This window comes from Capricornis sumatraensis, chromosome 10, assembly GCF_032405125.1.
Source record: "Capricornis sumatraensis isolate serow.1 chromosome 10, serow.2, whole genome shotgun sequence".
Lineage (NCBI taxonomy): Eukaryota > Metazoa > Chordata > Mammalia > Artiodactyla > Bovidae > Capricornis > Capricornis sumatraensis.
Genome location: NC_091078.1, coordinates 101,434,445 through 101,451,387, shown reverse-complemented (window position 1 = coordinate 101,451,387; position 16,943 = coordinate 101,434,445). Strand labels below are relative to the sequence as shown.

The window sequence follows — 16,943 nt, the reverse complement described above, 5'->3', positions numbered from 1 at the left end:
TCAGTCGCTCTGTCATATCTGACTTTGCGACCCCATGGACTGTTAGCCCTTGAGATTCCTCTGTCCGTGGGATTCTCCAGGCAAGAATACTGGAGTTGGTTGCCATTTCCTCCTCCAGGGGATCTTCCTGACTCAGGGATCGATCCTGCACCTCCTGCAACGGCAGGCAGATTCTTTACCACTGAGCCGTGCAGGAAGCCCGAAGTACTGGCACGAGGAGTAAGACACACCCCTGCCCTGAGGCAATTCTTCTTTCTGCTCCCACCATCTCGTCTTCGACCCAAACTACCACGACCGCCTTCCGCCTTCCAGCTCATCTATCTGCATCCCACCTGAATGCAGTCCAACCCACTCTTCACACCATAAACACAGTGATAGTTTCTAATCACAAACGTGAAACTGTCCCCTTTGCTTAAAATGCTTTGATACTGCTCATTCCTCTTAAATGGAGAAAAACTCATGAACACCGTCTGAAACCTCTGTCTGAGCTCCTTCCCCTCTCTCCAGCCTTACCCACCGCGTGCTTGCATGAACACGCACACACACCCGCCATCCCGTCCCTCATGCTCAGTAAGCGTCCTTCCATCTTAGCACCTTTGCACCTGGAGTTCTCTCTCCATCACCTAATTACCTCAGCTTACCCTCCAGATCTTTGTCATTTCCTCACAGAAGTGACATCCTTAACTAGGTCATAAGTTCCTATAATAGGCTCTAGTAGCATGTGCCACAGTTGAAACTTTAGATTTGCTCAAGTGATTATTTAATATGTATCCCCATCTAGTGATGAACTCCATGAGAGTAAGGATCACATCTTTTTCTGTACATCACAGTATCCACAGTGACTGGAACACCTCATTATATGTTTGCTGAACGAATGACTGAATGAAAGAGTAAGTCAAGATATGGACAAAAGGAAAAACTTTAGAGGAAAAATAAAAAGCGTGAGAAAGAGTAATAGCTGTTAAGTTGTAGGAGGTAAAGAAGTCCACATAGGCTAAATCATGGGAGGTCTTGCGTATCATTTTAAGGAACTTTCTTTGCCCCTCAGGAAATGATGGAGCCAGTGACTGCTTTTTAAGCAATGGAAATGACAATGACTTGTTTTAGTATTTCAGATAGCTCTCACGAGCTGTGTCCAGCATGGGGAAAAAAAGAAGTTGAAAGGGCAGTGAGACAGATGGAAGCCTAAACTAGGGCACTGATTCGGAATGGAGAATGGAGGCAACCTTGGGGGTCATGTCATTAAAGAGCAAGAGCAGTCCAGATAGCTCTAAGCTTGCCGACCGGGCTGAATGGGGGCTCCAGAAATTCGGATTCAGTAATTCTTAAAACTCGTGGGCTGACTGCACTGGAATCATCAGAGGCAATATGTTAGGAAGCAAACAGAAATATAATTAGAAGCATTCATTATTAGCTATGACGATCACTCTTCATCCCACTTATTTAATGAAACGGGAAACTATCTTTGGCCACAGCCTCGGGTACTTGATGAGATATTTCTTTTCAGTCACCCAGGCAAAGTGTGCAGAGTACTAGATATAAAGCACAAGGAGTTAACAGGTAATCTAACAGAAACTTACCCGCTCTACAGACACCTCATCCCCCGGCAGACACGCAGCAGCGGCGGCAGCGGCACAAGCTATTTCCATCACCACGGAGCTGGAAGGAGCGTCGGTAGTGGATGAAGACCTGGGTCGGCCGGACTGCATGACGGTTGCCATCTCCTGGCCAGATTTCCTGTTGATCTGGGGACTTCCCTTTGGGGCCTCTGGCTTGCCCCGCCTGCTGTGCAGGCTCGTCCCTCGCTTCATCTTGGGCGGCACGCGGATCTGCTGCAGGACACGATTCAGAGCTGTGGGGTGGGTGGGGACACCATCAGTCTCAGCACACGCGTTCTGGCTTTCCAGATCCACTTCAGGCTCTGCGTCTGCCTGAATCTGCTGCACATCGTGGGGGGACACGGACGACCTCCTGCGCTGGTGCTGGAAGAGATGCTTCAAGCCTTGGCCAATCACGTTAATGTTCTCCAAAGCATTGTGGGTCATTTTAGACAACTTTTGTTCTGATTCTGTTTGCTTTCTGGCCTCTGCATCTTGGGATTTGCCTCCAGGATCAGGGTCCTCAAATAACTGTTCACTGCCCGAAGGCTCCATCAGTAGACTTAATACGCTTATTTGCAAACTCAAAATTTTTTTTAACACACCACGACTGTCAAATTAGGTAGGCATTGCTTCGACAGTAACTACACATGCAGCTGTGAGACGAAGGCTTCATGCCTATCTAATGTTAAAAAAAAAAAAAAAAAGCTCGTATTATAAATCCATGCAGAAACTCCAGTGTTAAAACAAAGAAAAACATGCCACTAGCCAAAGAAATACACTATCCTTAAGCAATCTTTAATCAGAAGATTAAAAGATAGTTTTCTAGATAGTGGGTAATGATTATTTTCTAGAATAGGAGAAAAAGCTCCGAAACAAGTACAAAGGAAATGAAAACAGCGCTGTTAAAAAAAAATCCCTACAAGTTGCAATGTGAAGAGGAACTACGTACTAGAAGAGTCATCGTGGAATGGAAACCATAATAATATTTGAGAGAACAGCCATTACTTGGGGAATCGGGAGACAACTGAGCACAGAGCACTCAATACAGACAGTCTAGCTGAGGCACCTGAAATGATTCCTCTCAATCACAACCATAGTTAATTATCTGCATGCTGAAGCTCCATACAGTAAATTCAAAGAATAACTGTGAAAGTGGATATCCCAATCTAACTGCATTGTGGATTTTAATGGAAAAGAGGAATTTCCAGTTATCATCTATATTCATCAAGGTCACTGGCAACTAGACACTTCCCTTTTGAGGAGAAAATGGAAACTGAAATCTTATAGGTTGGATTCTCTGCTGGAGCACAAATGACCTTTTGGTACAATGAATACATGATCCAGAAAGAATCTGTCTTCAGAAACTAGAGCTTGGCTCAGAACCAGCGAACAAAGAAAGAGACTCAAAGGAATCCCTTTCTTTGAAGAGGGTCGACCCTGACAGAGGCTGCCCATGTACAGTCCACCCTCCATACGCGTGGGTTCCACATCTGCAGACTCAACCAACCTCAGATAGAAAACATTTGGGGTGAAGGAGTTCTAGGACATTCCAAAGAGCAAAACCTGAATTTGCCATGCTCCCAGCAACTGTTTTCATAGCATTTATTTACATTGTATTAGGTATTATAAATGCTCTAGAGATGATTTAAGGTATATGGGAGGATGCATGTGGCTCTATGCAAATACTATGCCATTTCATATAAGAGACATGAGCATCTGAGGATTTCATTATCTGCAGGAGTCCTGTAACCAGTCCTGCATGGGTACCAGGGGACAGCTGTATTCACACGAACTCAAAAGCAAAGAAGTGACACAGTAATTGGGTATGACTAAAAAAGAGAGAAAAAGAAAGGTCAAATAGCAACCACACACCAACATTAAAGTGCAGGAAATTAAAAGGAAGTTGAAACTAAGAGATGTAAGGTCAGCAAAACTGCCATTGTTACGGAAGTCACATGCCAAAGAAAGGGAGGGTGTGGTAGGGATGAGATTTCTCATAACAGAAAACTTTTTTTAAAAAATTGAGTTTCTGCAAATATGTAAAACAAAACTGCATTAATATACAGAACCTGCTACGGAGGACAAAATGTGGTGCGTGAAGTTCTTTATTTCTATATTTTACCTCAACCTTTCCTTCAAAGGCTTTAAAACTCCCTGCGTTACACCAAGGACTTTGAACAGTTTGAAGTCACTGCTAAGTCACTACCAAGTCTGAAGCACTTAGGGTGGTCATGGTCTGGGCATAAGCAAACGGACCTCTGGCCATCAAACAGCAATCTGAAAGGCGTACATCAGTTGGATTTAAGAGTTCACTTGAGCTCCAGGCTCCTCGAGTCCAAAGGGATAGGAATGCAAACCCATCAGACCTTTCTTCCTGGTAACTTCTCTCAGACAACCTGCTCACCATGAACATGGATGGACACTGTCACTGTGGCTTCACGGACCACACTCTTACATGCCTATCTTCCCATCTCCTAACCTCTTTATGACTCAGGAGCATAAACCATGCTGACAGGGTTAAAGACCTTTAACCAGTACCTTCACACTAACTAAATACCACAAAATTTTTTGCTGCCAAACTAGGTAAATGAGGAGCAGTCACGAGGATGGGAAATTTCACTGCTCCCACTCGAATCCTCTGTGGCCACACCGAAAACCTGCCACACCGCTGGGGCCTCTCACCCTTTTCCTGACTCTGTGTTGCTTTTATTTCTCCTTCTCCCTTTGGGAAAGCCAAGGGAGAGCCCTTAATCCTACCGACAGAAACAACTGTTTCGGGCTATATGGAGTTTTCTGGGGCTCCTTGTGGGCAAAAATGTTGTCAACAGTATATGCATTTAATTATCCTGACCTTCCCTTATTAGCTTCTAGCGCAGACTAACAGTTATTGAATTATTTTCACTCTGCGAAACACTGAGCCTCTCAGACAAAAAGGGCTATGTAACCAAGATAATCCAGTAACTGTATATCAATTAATCTCTTCTTGTACTGGGATATTTAGACCCTGAGAAGACAGAAGGATGTGAAAGCAGCAGGCTGATAATGAGGAAGTAGTTTACTTTTTTCCTTATTTATATTGCATTAGCTAAATACAACAGATTTTTTGTTGCTGCCATTTTTGAAAGTAAACTATGTGAAATAAGTTTCTCCCATGATAATAAAAGACACCATAAAGAGAGGAATGGCGTCAAGGTTCGTCAGAAAACTGAACAATCTACTTGTCTCATATATAAACATGTCAGGAATTTATTACTCAGCAGATCAGCTTCATTGGGCAGTGTCATAAACTAATCAAGGGGCTTCCCTTGTGGCTCAGATGGTAAAGTATCTGACTACAATGTGGAAGACCCGGGTTCAATCCCTGGGTCAGGAAGATCCTCTGGAGAAGGAAATGGCAACCCACTCCAGTACTCTTGCCTGGAAAATCCCATGACAGAGAAGCCCGGTAGGCTACAGTACATGGGGTCGCAAAGAGTCGGACACGACTGAGGGACTTCACTTCACTTCACATAAACTTCACTTCACTTCACATAAACCTGCTTCTTGGTTTTAAAAAATGGAGAATATGGTACATTTTTAAATGTCTGTATCTTCATTTGAGATTTCATTAGCATGTCTATATCATTTATTCTAATTCAAAAGAATGATTAATTATAAGGATATGCCAGCATTTGGAGGAAAACCTAGAAACAGGGTGTTGATTTCCAAGCCAAAGCTTGCATAGGCTATCTACATGGCTGCACAGACTACCTAGTAGAGGAGTAGTAAATTCTGGGATTTGTAAAGGCAAAACATATCTTCATGATACTAACAGAAGCTTATCTAACACAGAACACCAAAGAAACCTAAACTGAGCTTTAAGCATCAAATTGTTAGATAAGAATTCTGAAAAACAACCTGTTGCACTAACTGTAAAACGTAATGCTATAATCATTATATAAAACTTGTGACAGGAAGGAAGCGAGCACTAAAATAATTCAATAATGTGAATGTTTTTTAAGACTCCCCTATTTTCTTCTGTAAGACAGTAGTAAAATTCAAATGAATAGTAACTGTTGTTCAGCTTCTAAAACTTTCCAAACAACCACATTGCTATCTCTGGTTTAACACAAGCAAGTTCAACTGTAAAGCTAAGTGTTCTTTCATAAGAAGGAAATGCCAGCTTCTCTTTTATTCACAGGGCTTCTCTGAAAAGTAAAGTCCTTCCAAGTAAGCCTGAGGAAACCAGTAAAGAGAAAAGGGAACAAAAGGATATGGGAGAAAGGGGGCAGGTGGAAGGGGTGAAAAGTAGGGAAAAAAGAGGAGGAAATGGTAGCCACCAACAAACCAGGTATTTCAGAAAACTCTGTTAAATTCTCAGAATTTTAACAATTTTCTACAACAGTTTTGAAAAAAAAAATTCAAATTATGTGAACTATCTCTTTTTTTTTCCTTTAAGTTGTTACTCCCAACTTTTTAGTTTTCTTGATAAGACACAGTGACCAAAGCTTTTTGGTTTGGCTATGAACCAAATTATCTCACTGACGCCAAGGAGTTGGATACTTGCCTTTATCACTCTTCCTCAAGTACTTCTAAGGTGTTCTGGAATCCTTTTAGGGAAAACTGAAAAGCAAACATTAAGAATTACAAAGTAGGAAACTTAGAAGAGGGGAATTTATTTATATAAACATATGAAAAAACTGAGTATACACATAACAAAATGGTAACATTTAGCTCTCAGTGGTAGTACAGGGCAATTTTTTCTAGTGTTTTTCAGTATTTTCTCATTTTGCAAAGAAATAATGAAAAAAAAAACTATAATCAAGAAAAAACACTTCGGGGAAAAAGTAACTTGTCAACATTTAAAATAAGAAAGTAGCATATTTCATAAATATTTTTACACTATGATACTGAATTAGGAATGGATAGTCCATTAATTCTAATCTTAAAGTAAAATGAAATGCAAAATAAGTGTGTTAGTCGCTTAGTCATGTCTGATTCTTTGCGACCCAGTGGACTGTAGCCTGCCAGGCTTCTCTGTCCACAGAATTCTCCAGGCCAGAATACTGGAGTGGGTTGCCATTCCTACTCCAGGGGATCTTCCCGACCCAGGGATTGAATCTGGGCCTCCCCCATTGCGGGCAGATTCCTTACCAACATGAAAAGAAGTATAATTTTATAAGAAAGTATCTTTCAAGCAGTTTCCAATTCTCCATCCACAATTTTGCGCTCAAAAGCAATTCTTAAAAAGTATGTCTACCATGAATAATTGAGGCTCAAGATGCACCAAAATGGAAAATTCCCTGGAAAACAGCCATTACCAGAGGCAATTTACTCAGGCATGTGTTTGGGGGGCATCTGCTTTGTGCTCCAAATTACTCAAACAAAGCATCCTACCTAACCCTCAAGGAACTAATCTAGGATGGAAAGTGAGTTTACATACTTGAAGCTTAAGAGAAACAGCACAGAACAACATAATTAAGTGCCAGAATGTGTAAGGACAACTATGATTACTATCAGAAGTGGAAGAAATCAGATGACATTTGCCTCGAAAAGTTTCAAAAAGAAAGAAGCTTTCACTGCACCTTGAAAGATGAGAAGATGGATGAATCAGCAGGAAGATATAGGCCGAGATTCCCAGCTACAGAGCAGTACACACGCTACACGCTGGGGGCCAGTGAAGAGGCCAGACGACTGTACTGGGGGTACTCATTCTGAGTCATTTGGAGAACTGAGCGGCTGGTGGGCAGATGTGAGGGGGGACTTTCCATCTTTAACTTTTTCTACCTTTCGAAGTGTATACATTATGACTATTCTTATGTTGTGAACAAATAAACTTATGTATTTGATTAAAAAAAGAAAGTAAATACATGTTTTAATCTCAAGAGGAAACATTTTAAAATGGTAGAAAAGGGTATAACTATTGTGCTAACGGAAAGGAAAAACAGAATTAAAATAGGCAAATAAATACAAAAAGGAGGGAAAGCAAGATTGCAGATAAGACACATAAAAAGGAAAATATAAGATATCAAATGCAAACCCAAATATTCCAATAATTATATTAAATATAAGTGGACCAAAAGAAAAAGACTATCATACTAAATAAAAAACGGAAATCAATCCCTGGTGGTCCAGTGGTTAGGATCTGGCACTTTCACAGCAGTGGCCCAGTTCATTCCCTGGTTGGGGAACTATGATCCCACAAGCCCTGTGACGTGGCCAAAAAAAAAAATTCCTCTATTATGATGTGTAAAAGAATCATGCCAAATATAGAGAACAATTAAAATTAAAAGTATAGAAAGGGTTAACAAACATAATCTAAACAAAAGCTGCTCAAGCTTTATTAGTAATACTCAAAGTAGACTATAATTCAAAAAGCATTAATGGAGGTAATATAATTCATAGGATTAAATGTAGAACTCATTAGAAAGACATAATTTATATGCAAGTAATAACATAGCCTCCAAACACATAAAGCATAATTTAGCAGAACTACAAGAAGTGAAATATATATAATCATAATAGAGAAATTTTTAACATCTTTCATAATTGATAGAATAAATGACCTAAATCAGAGGAAAAATAGAGATATAGACTTGAAGAGCATGGTTAACAAACTGGGGACTTAAACAGACATTTGTATAAGACAGTATCCAATAACTGCAGAATACTCTATCAACTTCAAAGAGATCACTTACAAAAAGTGACCCATATGCTGAGCACTAAATCAAGTCTCACAAGTTATTCTCTGACCACAACGTGGACTCCTAAGGTTCACAAACAGTGGATGAAACCACTCTCTCCCCACCACCCACAATGTCACCTGACCCAACCTGGAGGCAATGCAACAGGGATGGAGCAACACAAGAGGCTGGACAAGCACCTGTAATCCTAGAGGTAAAGCTTTCTTTCTAACCAAAGGAAACACAGCCCCAAGAGCATGAAGGAATTCCACTGCAGTCAGGACGATTTAAGTCAAATTTTGACCAACTGCTGGAGACTGAATGTGGGATAGTATGAGAGTGCAGAGTCTCGAGGGACTGCAATCGAGGGACTTCAATTGGGGGAGAGTCTCTACCCTATTACAAGCTTTTCTGCCAGGAACCTCAAAGGCTGTATGTGGGGGGTGGGGGTGGGGGGGTGGAGGTGGATAGAATCTGAGAGAATGCAGAGAAGCTCCTGATCCCAGCCCCCACCCTTGTGGAGCTTGGCAGCCAATCAGCCCAAATCTATCCCCTATTAGCTTAGGGACTTCCCTGGTGGTCCAGTTTGGTTAAGCCTCCATGTGCTTCCACTGCAGGGAACGAAGATTCTGCATGCTACATGGTGAGGCCAAAAAAATAAACTACAGGGGCAGGGAAGGCTGCTTTTAATAGGAAATTCAAACAAAAACTACTATTGGTTAAAATCTATTAAAAAAAAAAAAGCTTAAAAAAGGGGAGGGAATATAAAACCTAAGATAGAGCAGTTGAGGAAGAGAAAAGAAGGGGAACAACTCCACTTCTAGAAACAGAAAGTTTTATAAGGGCCACACCTCTGAAACCCAGGTTCTAGTGCCTGCCTAAATCTGAGGCCTACCAGATCATCACAGAACTCCTCCCACCCTCCACTATCATGCTAACAGTTCAGTTCAGTTCAGATGCTCAGTAGCTCAGTCATATGTCTGCCTCTTTGCGACCCCATGGACTGCAGCATGCCAGGCTTCCCTGTCCATCACCAACTCCTGGAGCTTGCTCAAACTCTGGTTCATCGAGTCGCTGATGCCATCCAACCATCTTATCCTCTGTCATCTCCTTCTCCTCCTGCCTTCAATCTTTTCTAGCATGAGGGTCTTTTCCAAAGAGTCAGTTCTTTGCATCAGGTGGCCAAAGTATTAGAGTTTCAGCATCAGTCCTTCCAATGAATATTCAGGACTGATTTCCTTTAGGATTGACTGGTTTCATCTCCTTGCAATCCAAGGGACTCTCGAGTCTTCTCCAACACAGTTCAAAAGCATCAATTCTTTGGCACTCAGCTTTCTTTATAGTCCAACTCTCACATCCATACATGACTACTGGAAAAACCATAGCTTTGACTAGACGGACCTTTGTCGGCAAAGTAATGTCTCTGCTAACAAGCTTTGAGTAAAAATAATGGAATATAGCTGCAAGAAACAAACTCACTGTGTGAAACAGCACAAAGAGAAAACCCAAAGCTAAGCTGGGATATAATGGACACTAGGGAAATTTGAAGTCTCTGGTTTCCATGGCAACAACATGTATCAATGCTGGTAACCATAGCAATAATACTCTTTAAACATAGCCCAACCCCTAACAGATTAATTTAAATTCTACCTTAAAGGCTCAACAGAAGGAAGTTTGCAGTCTTCTCCAAGCATATCAGATATTCACCTCAGTATTTCCTGTTCTACACAAAACGGGCACCTTTCAACAAGAGCTTATGAAGCATGCCAAAGGCAGTAATAAAAACACAGTTTGCAGAAACAAAGCAATCATCAGAACTAGACTCAGAAATGCCATGGTATGAGAATTATCAGAGAATTTAAAACATGATTAATATGGTAGAGAATAATGGAAAAGGTAGACAACATGCAAGATCACACAGGTAGTTTGACAGAGACATGCAAATCATAAAGAATATAGTGGAAATCCTAGAAAGAGAAACATGGTAATAAACAACAAATTCTTTTAGTAGATTTGAAACAGCTAAAAAAAGAATCAGTGAACTTGACGACAGGCTCACAGAAATTACTCAAATTGAAATGTAAAGAAGAAAAGAAGTAGGAAAATAAAACAAGAGAAAACATCCAAGAACTGTGGGAAAATATCAAATAGTGTAATATACTCAGAATGCCTGGTGAAGAAAGAACAGAGCAGGAGAAATATGTGAATGGTTAAGTCACAAGACACCAAACTATAGATTTAAGAAGGTCCAAAAGTGTCAAACAAGACTTTAAAAAAAACCCAACCTAGGCATATCATATTCAAATAGCTGAAAAGAAAAAGGGAAATCATGAAGGCAACCAGAGAGGGGCAAACATAGTATCTGCAGAGGAACAAGGATAAGGATTATAATAACCCTGCTGTCCGAAGCTTTGCAAGCAAGGTAATACGGGTTTAGCAAGTTTAAAAAAATGTTGAAAGAAAAAGATTGTTCAACCAGTATTCTGTATCTAGTGAGAACATCCTTCATAAGGGAAGAGGAAATAAAGACTTTTCCAATGTGAAGTGCACTTTTTGGTGCAGCCACTATGGAAAACAGTATGGCTGCTGCTCCTGCTGCTGCTGCTGCTGCTGCTAAGTCGCCTCAGTCATGTCCGACTCTGTGCGACCCCATAGACGGCAGCCCACCAGGCTCCCCTGTCCCTGGGATTCTCCAGGCAAGAACACTGGAGTGGGTTGCCATTTCCTTCTCCAAGGCATGAAAGTGAAAAGTGAAAGTGAAGTCACTCAGTCGTGTCCGACTCTTTGCGACCCCATGGACTGCAGCCTACCAGGCTCCTCTGTCCATGGGATTTTCCAGGCAAGAGTACTGAAGTGGGGTGCCATTGCCTTCTCCATGGAAAACAGTATGGAGTTTTCCCTAAAAAGCTATCAAGAAAAAACAGAGCTGCCGTATGACCAAGCAATACCACTCTTGGACATAAATCTGGAGAAAACTCTAATTTGAAAAGATACATGTACCCCAATAGTCATAGCAGCACTATGAATAATAACTAACACATGGAAGCAACCTAAATGTCCATCAGTAGAGGAATGGATAAATAGGATGTAGCGTACGTACACAATGGTAAACTACTCAGTCATAAAAAGAATGAAGCAATGCCATTTGCAGCAACAAGGACGGACCTAGAGAGTATCATACTAAGTGAAGTAAGTCAAGACAAAAAGCACAGAGCACCACTTATATGTGGAATCCAAAAGAAATGACACAAATGAACTTATTTACAAAACAGAAACAGACTCACAGAGAAAACGAACTTACAGTTCTCAAAGGTGAAAGCGGGTGAGGATAAACTGGGAAATTAGGGCTTAAAGGATATACACTACTAAAACAGATAAACAAGGCCTACTGAACACCACAGGTAACTATGCTCAATATCTTGTAACAACCTAAAAAGGAAAAGAATCTGAAAAGGAAGACATATACACATATATGTATAACTGAATCCGTTTGCTGTACACGAGAAACTAACAACATTGTAAATCAGTTCAGTTCAGTTCAGTCGCTCGGTCATGTCTGACTCCTTGTGACCCCATGGACTGCAGCACGCCAGACTTCCCTGTCCATCACCAACTCCCGGAACTTGCTCAAACTCATGTCCAGCAAGTTTCTGATGCCATCCAACCATCTCATCCATTGTCATCCCCTTCTCCTCCTGCCTTCAATCTTTCCCAGCATCAGTCTTTTCAAATGAGTCCATTCATCGCATCAGGTGGCCAAAGTATTAGAGCTTCAGCTTCAGCATCAGTCCTTCCAATGAATATTCATGACTGATTTCCTTTAGGGTTGACTGGTTTGATCTTGCAGTCCAAGGGATTCTCAAGAGTCTTCTCCAGCACCACAGTTCAAAAGCATAAATTCTTCGGCACTCAGCTCTCTTTATGGTCCAACTCTCACATCCATACATGACTACTGGACAAACCATAATTTTGACTATATGGAACTCTGTCGGTAAAGTAATATCTCTGCTTTTAATATGCTGGTGTGTGAAATGAGTGTTAATTGTGAGGTAGTATGAACATTCTTTGGCATTGCCTTTCTTTGGGATTGGAATGAAATCTCATCTTTTCCAGTCCTGTGGCCGCTGCTGAATTTTCCAATTATACTTCAATTAAAAAAATCTTAATTTCAAATTTGTTACATCAAGCATTCACGATATGTAATGCAAAACAGGAAAGAATACTCAAAACAAACATACACTAGTATTTATTATTAATTAGTGTTACATACAAATAGCAGGCTTCCCAGGAGGCTCAGTGGGTAAAGACTCCACCTGCAACGCAGGAGACGCAGGTTCAGTCCCTGCGTCAGGAAGATCCCTCAATGGAGGGCATGGCAACCCACTCCAGTATTCTTGCCTAGAGAATTCCATAACAGAGGAGTCTAGAGGGCCACAGTTCATGGGGTCAATAAGAGTCAGACATGACTGAAGCGATTGAGCACGTACGCACACATAACATAAATGTTACATTTCAATATGCCTTCAGAATGTCAAACTCTGCTCAACTGACCCAGAGCCCATCTTAAATCTCTCTAGGGTAAATGGATGAACACCAAGTTTAAAATTAAACTTAGCCATGTGTTTTTGAATTTTAAAAACGTCTTCAACTTCTGCTCTTTCTCCTTCACTGTAGGTCATTTGAAATGGTTTCAGTGGTAACACATACTTTATGCTTTGCTACACTGCAAATTTATTCAACAGTTCTATTCTTGAAGTCATTATTTCTTCTCATGCCTCTGTTTTATAAAGAACAACATTTTTCCGGCTCTCTCCTAAGGGTATTTGTGATTTAGCAACATCTTTTCCCAGCCCGGTCATTCACACTCAAAACAAACCTTTCTCTTGACCTCCTTGGTTTATAAATGCATAGACAAGAAACCCAAGAGTTGAGCCAGAAATGAGAAAGACATAATCAAAGTTCAACAGATATTTACTACTTTGAAAAATGAAATCTCCTCAGTCACAAATATAGCTTTATCACATTTCCTTGAGTTGGGCTTCCCTTGTGGCTCAGATGGTAAAGAATCTGCCTGCAATGCAGGAGACCTGGGTTAAGTCCCTGTGTTGGGAAGATCCCCTGGAGAAGTGAGAGGCTCCCCACTCCAGTATTCTGGCCTGGAGAATTCCATGGACTGTATAGTCCATGGGGTCACAAAGAATTGGACACAACTGAGCAACTTTCACTTCACTTCACTTCACTTGAGTTTACTAAGTAAATATGGCAGAAGCAAGAGGCCCTTACTAAAAGCACAGTGACTACAAAGAATGGGTAGCTCTAGTGCCTTAGCTTCGGAGAAGGCAATGGCACCCCACTCCAGTACTCTTGCCTGGAAAATCCCATGGACGGAGGAGCCTGGTGGGCTGCAATCCATGGGGTCGCTAAGAGTCGGACACGACTGAGCGACTTCACTTTCACTTTTTCACTTTCATGCACTGGAGAAGGAAATGGCAACCCACTCCAGTGTTCTTGCCTGGAGAATCCCAGGGACGGGGGAGCCTGGTGGGCTGCCGTCTATGGGGTCGCACAGAGTCGGACATGACTGAGGCGACTTAGCAGCAGCAGCAGCAGCAGCAGCAGCAGCAGTGCCTTGGCTTAAACTGTTCGGTAAATGAACAAACATGCAAACATGAGAACACAAGACACTAAGATACAGTGTTCCACTAAAAGCAAGAAATACGGTCAAAGTGAGACTGTCCAGTGAGTAGCTGATAACTACAAGACAACAAATGCACTGGTAGAATCCGTCTGCTGTACTTTGGAACTAGGGAACCTATTTAAGGCTTGCAACTTCCAGGCGAAAGCTTGGACAGTAAGTTACATTTAATCTCAATTTCAACTCGTAGCACTGTAGCAGCTACCCAGCTTCCTCTAACAACACGGAGGTCAGCTGGGCAAGGTTCCAGAGCAGCCTGGACACAGCTTATGGGAGCTAGGGGGGGCAAAAAAGACTGTCCTCCAAATACCACAGATCTATGTGACCTGTGCTCTGACCACCGACTGCTGCTTCTGATCACAAAGATGCAGAGACAGGTGCTCATTTTTGTTGCACCTTTCCTCCCCATCCCTCTGATCCCCGGTAGTTGCAAGGCCCTCTCTCTCCAGCTAAGTGACTTCCAAGGGATTTATTTAAAGGACTGGTATCCTTCTTTCTAATACTCTGGCCACCTGATGTGAAGAACTGACTCACTGGAAAAGACCCTGATGCTGGGAAAGATTGAAGGCGGGAGGAGAAGGGGATGACAGAGGATGAGACGGTTGGATGGCATCATTAACTCGATGGACATGAGTTTGAGCAAGCTCTGGGAGTTGGTAATGGACAGGGAGGCCTGGCATGCTGTAGTCCACGTGGTCACAAAGAGTCGGACGTGACTGAGCGACTGAACTGAACTGACCCTTTTTTCCCCAATCCATCTTCTTACCTCTTACCCCCACTACTGGCAGCCAGACACTGAAGACTAAGACATTCAAAAGCAACTGCATACACATTCTTCTGAAATGTATGTGGGATACATTTAAGGACAGACCACATAGTAGCTCACAAATTAAGTCTCAATATATTTTAAAAGACATACAAACTATCTTCAATTAGAATGGGATGAAGTTAGAAAACAACAACAGAAAGATAACTGGAAATTCACAAATGTGTGAAAATTAAACTACACACTATTATATTAACAAATGAATCAAAGAAATCACAAGGGAAATTAGCAAAAACTTAAGAGACGAATGAAAATGAAAACATGACATTCTAAAACCTACGGGACACTTAGAAAGCCGCACAGAGGTGGAAATTTACAGACTATAAATCCCCACACTAACAAACAAGAAAGATCATAAATCAGAAACATAATCTTATAACTTACAGAACTAGAAAAAGAGGAATTAAACCCAAAAGTAGAGAAGGGAGGAAATAAAGAAGATGAGAGCAGAAATCAATGAAACAGAGAAGAGAAAAACAATAGAGAAAATCAACGAAGCTAAAAGCCGATTCCTTGAAAAGATCAACAAAACTGACAAACTTTGAGCTAGAATGACTACTAAAGAAAAGAGGACAGACTCAAAATCCGAAATGAAAGTGAGGACATAACTATCAATTCTATGGGAATAAAAAGGATCACCAGAGTATACTATGAACAACGGTGTACAACAAATTGTACAACCAAGATGAAATGGACAGATTTCTAGAAACAAAATCCACGAAGACTAGCTCAAGACTTTGAACAGACCTACAAAGAGTAAGGAGACTGAATCACTCATCAAAAATCTCTTGACAACTTAACAGTAAGATGTAAGAAAGAAAAGTTAAAGTCCCTTAGTCGTGTCCGACTCTTTGCAACGTCCATGGGATTCTCCAGGCTGGGATACTGGAGTGGGGAGCCTTTCCCTTCTCCAGGGTATCTTCCCAACCCAGGGATCGAAGCCAGGTCTCCTACATTGCAGGCAGGCTCTTCACCAGCTGAGCCAGCAGGGAAGCCTAAGATGTAAGAAAGGTTACAATTAATGCAAAATTGTAAATTATTTTCTAATTACCACTCAGATTAGGTGTTACTTGAAAACGGTTAGTACTTTCCTGAAAAGTCCGCATTTCTTTTGTAGAGAAAGATAAATGCATAATGTGTAACAAAGGCTAAGTCCTGATAGAAAATAGTATGGAACGATACTACTACCTCATCAATTCATGTTTTTGTACTTAACACTGTTCAAATATAGACTGTCCTGTCCTTTTTCGTCTGTACTTTTAAATGCCTTAAAAATGCAAGATGTAATATCCTAGCTGGATCCACAGAAATTAGAAAAGAATCCTACTTTTTTTTCCCCCACTATGCTTTCCTGAAACTAGAAGAAAAAGCTTATTTTATATCCATCTCACTCATGTTTTAACAGTATCTACTCAGGCCAGAGCTAAGATATATTTAATCTCACATTCTGTCTTCCTATCACACAAACTCCCTTCCATGAACTAACTTGCCTCCAAAAACCTGACAGTGGCTGCTGAGATGAGGCAAAAGTTTAATCACTGGGCCACACTCACAGAAAACTAAACCGGTGAACCCAAGATCTGTTCAATAGTAGGGTTTCTCAGGTGGGCTTTTTCCCCCTCCTGGAGCAATCTATGCAACAATTTTCCAAACTGCACTCACAATGCATTCATTCTCAGGATCACTACTCTAAAGGCATATAAATAAACCATGGCACAGCCAGAGCCCACCAAACCCATTTTGACAGATCCAGGCCAAGCAACTGCAAGGCTTCTGACTGTGCACCACCCCTCAGGCCTATGCGACCCCAGCCTCTGGCTCCAGCTTAGGTTCCTTTCCTTCCTGCGGGCCTAGTGCTGGCTTTTGAGCAAAGAAAAATAAAGCTGTCAACCGAGCGGATCAAACTTCCAGCAGGATAAACACAAAAAGACTGTCATACAAATTCCTTCAAATGAGCATCTACTCCATAGAAATGAAGGCAGCTTAAAGTTATAAAAGACAATACAATGAAAATTTAATATATTTTAACTTTTTTTAATGATTAAAAGAATAATACTCAAATATGCTACTTTCATCAAATTATAAACCAGCCAGTATAAGTAGAGAACAATACATCTCAAAGCCAAATAATACCAGGCAGAGAGCTATTTTTTATTTTT

The 16,943-nt window shown here is 41.2% G+C and overlaps 1 protein-coding gene across 1 annotated transcript in view; it reads right to left on the bottom strand.

Annotated features, from left to right (window-relative positions):
• The window catches only part of TMCC1 (transmembrane and coiled-coil domain family 1), a 107,943-nt gene extending 105,737 nt beyond the window's left edge, over window positions 1-2,206 (bottom strand). Inside the window, exon 1 of the mRNA XM_068981968.1 lies at window positions 1,581-2,206. Within this exon, the coding sequence (XP_068838069.1) occupies window positions 1,581-2,153 (573 nt within the window). The 5' untranslated portion in view covers window positions 2,154-2,206. The remainder of the gene's footprint in view (window positions 1-1,580) is intronic.
• Between the last annotated feature and the right edge of the window lie 14,737 nt (window positions 2,207-16,943).